Below are 10835 nucleotides of genomic sequence, written 5' to 3'. Positions count from 1 at the left end.
ACACACACACACACACACACACACACACACACACACACACACACACACATACTCCAAACATCTACCAGTTACCTCAGTTCAACGCATGTGTCACCAGCCACATTTATCTGCAGTGAATGTGGCAACGTTCCCTCTGATTTCGAATAAACCTCCTTCCATCACTTCACAGTAGCATGCAAGCTACACTCCTCTGATGTCCACTTCTACAAGCAAACTTAAGGTTTTTTCAAGGTATATGCCATATTTATTATCATACTTAAGAATTAAACACTTATTGTGTAAACCTATTTTTTATTAGGTCCCTACCTTTCTTTTTATATATCACTAAACAAATTTTTGGATAGCGTTCGCCTAACTCATCTTTCCCATAAGTTCTTGTGTTTTTCACTATGTGATTTGGTACAGTGTGGTGATTTTTAGGAACACATCTATCATGTTACGGCAGAATTAACTGTTCTGAAGGTGGGGCCCTCCAACCCTAAGAGGCTGGAGAGAAGAGGAAGCAGCAAAGACACAGGTGCTCAATACAGCAACTAATTTAATTTCCACTTAGACATTTACATCAGCATTTTCATCATAGCTGAATGGTATACAAACACATGTGTGGTGGAAACAGCATGGCTTTAAGGTCAAACAGTCCTGTTTGACTGTTTCACTCCACCACTTACCAAAAGTCCTCTGTCTCAGTGATCTCTTCTTAAAGTGAAGATCACAATGTCTCATGGATTTTGGTGGAGGTTAAATAAGTGCTTTACATGGTACCTAGTAAAATAGTAAGTGCTACACAAATCTTATATTTCTTCCCCTTAAAATACAGACACACAAACACAGTAACAAAAAATGCCACATAAAAACATTCCCTTATTTTATCAAGAAACTTATATGCTTGCATATGTAAAAAAAGCCAATTCCCATGTATTTAGATTCCTATCAGAGTGGGGACATATTTGCTCCATTTTCCCACCCCAAATTTTAATCAGAATGACTATATTGAATGAGTTAAATTAATAAATCGTTAATCCGAACATATGAGTATTCAGCCTTTCCCTTTCAGCAAGAGACATAGATTAATTAGATCCAAAGACACACTAAGGAGTGTGATGTTTTCTTATAGCTTTTTATCAAGTCAATGACATTACCATGCAGCATACAGGACTAAGCATTTTGCTCGCAGGAATCACATGGGGAAAAGTTATCTAACCACACTTTCATTTAGTAAAGCCTTCATTAAAATCTATCACCTACTAACTATTTTCAGTTTGAAAAAGAAGAGAAAAAAAGACTACCCATATTCAATACAAATATGTGCAGACGTGTGCTATATATCAGAATCGCATAGAAATTTTAATGAATTAATAATTTACACAATAAAGTAAACTCTGTAAAATTTTAACAAGGAAAGAAACTTCAAGAGCCAAGCATCCATTAAAAAAAATGACATAGGATGCCTGGTAAAAATCCACCTTTCATACTTATGAATTTACAGAGAAATGACATAATGCATGACATTTGCTTTAAAAATTATTTCAGCCAAAAAATAAGACACAAGACTGGCAAAAGGCTAATAAATGTTGAAGCTAGGTGATGGGTCACTGGGGTGACTCCTACTTTTTCTATTATTCTGTATGTATGATATTTTCCATTGTAAAAGATTTTTAAATTTCAGCTTTTTGCCTCCCATCCCATCCCCCAATAGAGATTCCGACTCAGAAATGGGATCTTGATTCAGGAATGGTATCCAGGAAAATGCATTAGATATTTCCAACTAAGGCCATCCACACACAGCACTTTGGGAAATAACAGACCAGAGGATAGAATTAGCAATACAAGAAGGGGATTAAGAAATGGAGAATAAATAATTAAAAGATCTTTTCTACTATCAAAATATTCACCTAATTGACATTATTTATTTATTTACTTATTTATCTATCTTTGGCTGTGTTGGGTCTTCGTTGCTGCGTGCAGGCTTTCTTTAGTTGAGGTGAGCCGGGGCTACTCTTTGTTGCAGTGTGCGGGCTTCTCACTGCAGCGGCTACAACCAAGATTACTCTACCCAGCAAGAATCTCATTCAGATTCGATGGAGAAATCAAAAGCTTTACAGATAAGCAAAAGCTAAGAAAATTTAGCACCAACAAACCAGCTCTACAACAAATGCTAAAGAAACTTCTCTAAGTGCGAAACACAAGAGAAGAAAAGGACCTACAAAAACAAACCCAAAACAATTAACAAAATGGTCACACGAACATACATATCGATAATTACCTTAAACGCGAATGGATTAAATGTACCCACCAAAAAACACAGGCTCACTGATTGGATACAAAAACAAGACCCATATATATGCGGTCTACAAGACACCCACTTCAAACCTAGGGATGGTTTGAAAGTGCGGGGATGGAAAAAGACATTCCATGCAAATGGAATCAAAAGAAAGCTGGAGTAGCAATACTCATATCAGATAAAATAAACTTTAAATAAAGAATGTTACAAGAGGCAAGGAAGAACACTACATAATGATCAAGGGATCAACCCAAGAAGAAGATATAACAATTATAAATATATATGCACCCAAGCAGGAGCACCTCAATACATAAGGCAACTGCTAACAGCTCAAAAAGAAATCAAAAGTAATACAATAATAGTGGGGAAATCAACAGTAATACAATAATAGTGGGGGACTTTAACACCTCACTTACACCAATGGATACATCATCCAAACAGAAAATTAATAAGGAAACACAAGCTTTAAATGACACAACAGACCAGATAGATTTAATTGATATTTATAGGACACTCCATCCAAAACCAGCAGATTACACTTTCTTCTCAAGTGTGCATGGAACATTCTCCAGGACAGATCACATCTTGGGTCACAAATCAAGCCTCAGTAAATTTAAGAAAATTGAAATCATATCAAGCATCTTTTCTGACCACAACACTATGAGATTCGAAATGAACTAAGGGGGAAAAATGTAAAAAACACAAACACGTGGAGGCTAAGCACTACTTCCTAAATACCCAAGAGATCACTGAAGAAATCAAAGAGGAAATCAAAAAATACCTAGAGACAAACGACAATGAAAACACAACAATCCAAAACCTATAGGATGCAGCAAAAGCAGATCTAAGAGGTAAGTTTATAGCTATACAAGCCTACCTCAAGAAACAAGAAAAATCTCAAATAAATAATCTAATCTTACACCTAAAGGAACTAGAGAAAGAAGAACAAACAAAATCCAAAGTTAGCAGAAGGAAAGAAATCAGTAAGATAAGAGCAGAAATAAATGAAATAGAAAAAAAGACTAAAATACCTAGGAATAAACCTACCTAGGGAGACAAAAGACCTGTATGCACAAAAGACAGTGATGAAAGAAACTGAAGATGATACCAACAGATGGAGAGATATACCATGTTCTTGGATTGGAAGGATCAATATTGTGAAAATGACTATAGTACCCAAAGCAATCTACAGATTCAATGCAATTTTTATCAAATTACCAATGGCATTTTTTACACAAGTAGAACCAAAAATCTTAAAATTTGTATGGAGACACAAAGACCCTGAATAGCCAAAGCAGTCTTGAGGGAAAAAAACTAATATTGGTGGGAATGTAAATTGATACAGCCACTGTGGCGAACAGTATGGAGATTCCTTAAAAAACTAAAAATAGAATTACCATATGACCCAGCAATCTCACTACTGGGCATATACCCAGAGAAAACCATAATTAAAAAAGACACATGCACTCCAATGCTCATTGCAGCACTATTTACAATAGCCAGGTGATGGAAGCAACCTAAATGCCCATCAACAGATGAACGGATAAAGAAGATGTGGTAAATATATACAATGGAATATTACTCAGCCATAAAAAGGAACAATATTGGGTCATTTGTAGAGACATGGATGAATCTAGAGACTGTCATGCAGAGTGAAGTAAGTCAGAATGAGAAAAACAAATATTGTATATTAATGCATATATGTGGAACCTAGAAAACTGGTACAGATGAACTGGTTTGCAGGGCAGAAATTGAGACACAGATGTAGGGAACAAACGTATGGACACCAAGGGGGTAAAGCAGTGGGTGGTAGGGGTGGTGGTGTGATGAATAGGGAGATTGGGATTGACATGTATACAATGATGTGTATAAAATGGATGACTAACAAAAACCTGCTGTATAAAAAACTAAAATAAAATTCAAAAAAAAACTAAAAATGTCAAAAAAGAAAAGAAAAAAATGGAAACGGTTTAACTGCTCTATATTTAAAAAGACTGATCAAAAAATTTAAAAGAGGGCTTCCCTGGTGGCGCAGTGGTTGAGAATCCACCTGCCGATGCAGGGGACATGGGTTCGTGCCCCGGTCCAGGAAGATCCCACATGCCGCGGAGTGGCTAGGCCCGTGAGCCATGGCTGCTGAGCCTGCGCGTTCGAAGCCTGTGCTCCGCAAACGGGAGAGGCTAGAACAGTGAAAGGCCTGCATACCACAAAAAAAAAAAAAAAAAAAAAAAAAAAAAAAAATTTAAAAGAAATTCACCTAATTGACTTTACTTATGTATTTATTTATTTATTTTTGGCTGCGTTGGGTCTTCGTTGCTGTGCTCAGGATTTCTCTAGTTGTGGCAAGCCGGGGCTACTCTTTGTTGTGGTGTGCGGGCTTCTCACTGCGGTGGCTTCTCTCTTTGCAGAGTATGGGCTCTAGGCCCGTGGGCTTCAGTAGTTGTGGCTCGCAGGCTCTAGAGTGTAGGCTAAGTGGTTGTGTGCACGGGCTTCGTTGCTCTGCGGCATGTGGGATCTTCCCAGACCAGGGCTCAAACCAGTGTCTCCTGTATTGGCAGGCAGATTCTTAACCACTGTGCCACCAGGGAAGCCCCCATCTAATTGACTTTAGAATAATAAATCAAGCAAAAGTACAGGCCAGTATATATGAAGGGGCATAACATCAAGTAATAATCATCAGAACCATCATCACTCAGTTTTTCACAAGAAACAGTAGCAGCCGCTACTGTTTTCTCTTTTGAATCAGGAACTTGACACATCTTCAGATCATCAGAAAAGTAATTATAAAGGTTAACAATGAGAAGAGTTTTTGAAATACATTTTCTTAGAAAACATAATATACTATTCTAAGACATGAATTTGGCTCTCTCTATTGAGATAGAAGATTAAAGCTAAACAATTACACAACCAATTAATTTTTTATTTTGTTTCATGCTTGGCTGATGATCTGGGATATCAGATTATATCAATATCACTTATATCTAAAGGAATCTATTCACATAACATAGGGCAGGCACATAAAAACAAACACAGTCCAAGTTAAATAATATTCTCGTTTTTACAAAGATCCTCTCAAAATATCTCTAAATTTATTCTTAAGCCATGAGTTTATAAATATAAAACATAATCCAAATATTAGTTGTAAAAGTAAAATAAGACTAGCAAATTCTATGAATCATTAGGAAAAGCAACTTTATAATTATGTGATATACAAGACTGCAGGACATTAAAAAAACAGTGCGAAAATAAGGTGGAGAGAAAATAACATTGTTAAGTACAAAGAATAACACAGGAAGGCAACATGATAATGTGAGTACTAGGCAATACGTCCAACAAAAATCAGCCATCTGTTCAATACGGAGCCCACTAGGAATCCAAAGAATTATTTAGAGCCCACGAGGGCTCTAAACCACATTTGTTCATTCTTTCAATTAAATTTATTAAGCACCTGCTATTTGCCAGGACACAGTGTACCTGGTTAGGAGGAAACAAATCACAAAATAATCTCATCTCTTTCAATATGCCAACAAGTAGACTATGTCATATTCCACATATTTTCATTATTTGTTTAAGATCTTATTATGCTTTCATTTTAACCTTAATATTACTTTATGTCATATGAATCTATGAAAAATGTAAAAGCATAATATAATTCAGAGAGAAGTCTTTAAACGATCCCTATTGGCTTCAGCATTTTTGGAGGAATAAGAAAAAAGTTAACTTTTCAATGTCACTGAAACATCACAATGCAGAAGAATCTATGGAAGTGACAGTGGTTTTTATTTCTGAAAATGAAGCAAATAACCATAAAATTTAAACTCAAGATAATTCCAGGTATAAACCACCAGTTCTCAAATATTTTAGTTTCAGGACTCCTGAGCTCTCATAAAAATGACTGAGAACCGCAAGGAGTTTCTTGCTTATGTTGGTGAAATCTGCTGATAGTTACCATTTTATGAATGAAAATTGAAAAAAAAATTAAATATTGATATACTAACTCATTTTAAATAGCAATAATAAACTCACGTTAACATAAGCAACATATTTTATGAAAACTAACTATATTCTCTAAAACAAAAAAATAATGATGGAGGCATTGTTTTTACATTTTTGCAATTCTCTTCAAAGTCTAGCTTAATAGAAGACAGCTAGATTCCCATATCTCCATTTGTAATCAATTTGTGTGTTGCTATTTGTTATTTTGGTTGAAGTATATGAAGACTATCCAGCCTTACATAGATATATAACTGGAAAAGGAAGAGGATTACAATAGTGTTTTCAGACAGCTGTGGGTATTCTTCCTCAATATTATACCAAAATTTGACAAGTGGTAGTTTAGTTGCAATGTGGAATCATACTCTAAGACATTAAAATCCATTGGTCTACCTTGCACTTTAAATCAGTCTTTACCCATGCATTATTTTCTAACAATACACGTGAATTATCTGGAGAATATTGGTTCACTGAGTTATACAGATCTTCCAAATGTTGATGTATTTCATTATACAAAATAAGTAAATCACACTTGCTAATATCACTATCAATCTTATCTGAAAAGTCTTTAAGTATTGGGAAACCATCAAGCTCACTTTGGCAGGTAAAATGTCCCAACAACCCTAATTTTTGTTTGAAAGCTCAAATTATTATCACTGGCAACAAATACTATCAGTTGTTTTCCAGGTAGTCACTGACTCACTTCATTCATTTCCAAGAAAATGCCTGCCAGATACCCAAGTCTGAATAACCAAACTTTGTTGGTCATTTTTCAAGTAAAAATGGTGCTCCATGAAAAGAGCAGCCAGTTCAGCTCAGAACTCAGTATCTGCACAAACGCTTTTCTTCACAACTATCATGTTTTGTTAATGCAGCAGAAGTGCTTTATTTGTGCTTCTCATTTCACAATACGGAATGTTAAAAAGGTGGGTATTCAAGGGTAGAAATTTTATCAAATTAATGTTTTGTACTGTTTCATCAAAGATACTCAAGTGAAATATTCACCTTTTAAACTACAGGTATGTGGTGATAAATAAAACAATGACAACTGGTACAGTTTTGTGCCACTGCCTTAATTCATACAAAGGCACTAGCAGCTAGCAGTTTCGGCAACCGCTGCTTTTGCAGTGCAAATGTCAATAAAATGAAAAAGCCATCATAGCATTTTATAAAATTAGGTTTGACTTTTGCAGAACTCCTGAAAGATCTCAGGAACCCCTAGGGGTCCTTGCACTACACTTTGAGAATGACTTCAGTAAGCAATCAATAAATATTGATGATGGTCATCACGACAAAAATATTTCATATCACTCCCGTCTTCATATCACACCAAGATGAAAGTTTTATACTTCAATTCTTAAGACTTTCAAGAATGAAAATTCTGTAATCTTCCTGACAATCAAATTCCAATATCTGATCTTTCAGACACAACACTTTCCCTATATTAACCATCTAAACTTTACTCTTTCCAGTATAGATGTATTCTATTTCTCTCTCAGGTGGGCTTGGAGAATAACCAGTCAAGTTTTCTTTTTCTTTCCAGCAGTTATACAACTATAGATGCTGTGGCTCCTATAAGGAAGTTCCCTTCTGCAATCAAAGGTTGACTGGCCCTGTTCAAATTCTGAAATATCTGGGAACAAAGGTGGAATACCTAGGTGGAACTAAACCAACACCAACACAATCTATCAATGCGAATTGTGAGATAAGCCAGCACTGAAGACTTACTATAATGGCCCAGAAAGTCAGAGAAACACTCAAAAACTACTCATTTTAGGCAGGTTTTAAAAACTTATGTATTGTTTTGTTTTGTTTTTCAGTTTGGCTGTTTATGCAGCTTAGCTGAATCTGGTTGTGTTTGTTATTTGAACTATGAGCCTTTTCATGTCTTGATATTAAAATACATTCACAAGTTCAACAAAGATTTATTGAGTACCTACTATGTGCCATGCTAGGTCCTAGAGATACAATAATGAACAATAATAAAACTCTTTCACCTTTGTGGTAGAAAGGGATAGCCAGTATATAAGCAGACTTATTAATAACATACGGAATTGAAGCGTGTGATCAATGCTACAAAAAAAAAAGTAAAACTAGGTGAAGGGATGGAGAGTGACCAGTTAGGAGAAGTGGGAGGATTACTTTAAATTAAAAAGTCTTTACTGAGTAGATGTCTCTGGAGCTGAGACTTGAATGACTAATTCTGAGGATGTGGAATAAGAGTGTTCCAGATTGAAAGGCTAGGAAGTGCTGATGCCCTGAGATTGGAACTGAAACAAGAAAAGTCTGACTGAAACATACTGACCAAAGAGGAGAATTACACAAGAAGTCAGAGCCATAGGCAGATGCCAGGTCATGAAGTGATATGAAGGGAAGCTGATTTTAGATGGCACAGAATGGTTCTCACAACCTGATGGAAGTCACTTCGTCTTTTTAAAAATAGAGATGATGATATCAAACATACATGGGGGAAAGACAACAGGTTAGAATTCACAAGACATAAGTTCAAATTCCAGTTCTTCCGGATGTATCTTACAAACAAAAGAAGGCAGGGGGAGAAAATTAGTATTTATTAAGTACTAGTAATTGCCACACTTTGAATCAGGTATTTGATCCTATCTCATTTAATTCAACTAGGGTTAGTTATTTTCTCAGGTCTCTAAGCTGCCGTTTCTAACCCTACAAAGTGGAGAAGGTAATAATTAATATTTGTTGCAGCTACATTATGAATTGTCGGAAAGGTGCATAAAAAACTAACATGTAAAGTTCTTTGACAACTAAGTATCTAAAAGTATTATCATTATAGATAAACATATTTCTCTTTTAAGTCATAGATTTGTATGACATTTGTCCTCCCTGTCTAGGATATTCTATTACTGGTATAGAAAAAGAACACTTATTGAAGATCTCTTATGATTGTCACCAAACCAAAGAATAAGAGGGGCAATAAAACACTCCAGAGAGCCAGGCACCCCAATTTGAGCTATTGATACAATGAGCCCTATGACCTAGATATTTTTTTCAAGCTCTACCCATTCATGTTTTTCTTAATTGCTTCAATTTACATATGCACCCCTCTAAACCTACAAGAATCAACTTGCAAAAGGAAAGCCTCTCTTGTTCGTTGGCATCCTTTCATGGACACTGAGCTGTTGCTTCACACAGAACACCTGTGAAGCGGTTTCATAAGATCTCACATTACTGAACAGGAAACCAAGATGATTACGAATCCTTGAAAGCTTGGAAAGGACTGATAAGGGCAGTAAAACTGCCTAATGAATTAAGCTGGCCAAGATGGGTGATAAGAAAGGCATTTACATCCAACATGGAAGAACACTGTAACTACTTAAGAACGTTTCGTATGTGGGGAAAAAACCCTCAAAAAATCATATTTTAATAAAGTCTCAATTACAATTATTCATAGAAGCTTTCAATACATATTCTTTCATTTACTTACACAGTAGCCAAAACGTAAATTCCACGTGGAGTACAATTATGCATTCTGTGAAATGCATTAACTTTAAAGATAAGTGCTAAAGTTTCATTTGCTAACTTATTACTACTTCTCTCAGCTTATTAAGCTTCTGATTCAAACTGTGAACTTATAAGAGAAAAGACCTTATAATTTACATTTGCACCGCTGGCTATAGCATACTTCTGGGCCTAGCGTCAATACTCAGGCAATCTTAACAAATGAAAGAAAGCCCACTCCCGAACAAATCCACGAACTAACCCTGAAATTCACCAGACTCACTACTTACCTCTGGAATACAGGCTCCTGTGAAACCAAACAAGCCATTGGCATTGTCACTTTTTTGTATTACCAATCTTGCTGTAGTATTCTCTTCAGAAATGCGAGCTCCTCCACATACAGAGACTAGTTTAAGAATGAATAATTCTTCTCCTTCCTCTTCATTGTCATCTCTTGCAGAAACAATGAATGATTTGTTAGTTTCTCCCTGTCTGAATTCCAGATATCCAGAAACAGGGTGTAAATCACTCTTTGCTGGCATGGCATGAAGTTCGTAAATTTCTTCAAGGGTCAATTTCTGCTCATAGGCCCTCACATCCTGCATCAGACCTGTAAATCTGTCATTGCCATTCACTCCTGCCCCAATTCTCAGTGTTCCTGGACCTGAAATTAGAAATGGGTTTAAATGCTACAATAACCACAACTATCCTGTCCTAAATTACAAGTGTGATTCAGAAAGTGAAGCGAGGGCTTCCCTGGTGGCGCAGTGGTTGAGAACCTGCCTGCCAATGCAGGGGACACGGGTTCGAGCCCCGGTCTGGGAAGATCCCACATGCCGCAGAGCAACTGGGCCCGTGAGCCACAACTACTGAGCCTGCGCATCTGGAGCCTGTGCTCCGCAACAAGAGAGGCCGTGATAGTGAGAGGCCCGCGCACCGCGATGAAGAGTGGCCCCCGCTTGCCACAACTAGAGAAAGCCCTCGGACAGAAACGAAGACCCAACGCAGCCAAAAATAAATAAATAAAATTTAAAAAAAAAAAAAAAAAAAAAAAAAAAAAGAGAATTTTTTAAAAAAATTTTTTTTGGAA

At 36.3% G+C, this 10835-nt stretch overlaps 1 protein-coding gene across 1 annotated transcript in view; it reads right to left on the bottom strand.

The window, feature by feature from the left end:
* ADGRV1 (adhesion G protein-coupled receptor V1) overlaps positions 1-10835 on the bottom strand; it is a 510622-nt gene that overhangs the window by 455324 nt on the left and 44463 nt on the right. Inside the window, exon 21 of the mRNA XM_024734350.1 lies at positions 10036-10409. Within this exon, the coding sequence (XP_024590118.1) occupies positions 10036-10409 (374 nt within the window). The remainder of the gene's footprint in view (positions 1-10035; positions 10410-10835) is intronic.

The sequence above is a fragment of the Neophocaena asiaeorientalis genome, unplaced genomic scaffold (genome assembly GCF_003031525.2).
Source record: "Neophocaena asiaeorientalis asiaeorientalis breed wild unplaced genomic scaffold, Neophocaena_asiaeorientalis_V1.1 scaffold184, whole genome shotgun sequence".
NCBI lineage: Eukaryota > Metazoa > Chordata > Mammalia > Artiodactyla > Phocoenidae > Neophocaena > Neophocaena asiaeorientalis.
The sequence above is the reverse complement of the archived record's forward strand: the minus strand, read 5'-3'. Positions and strand labels throughout refer to the sequence as shown.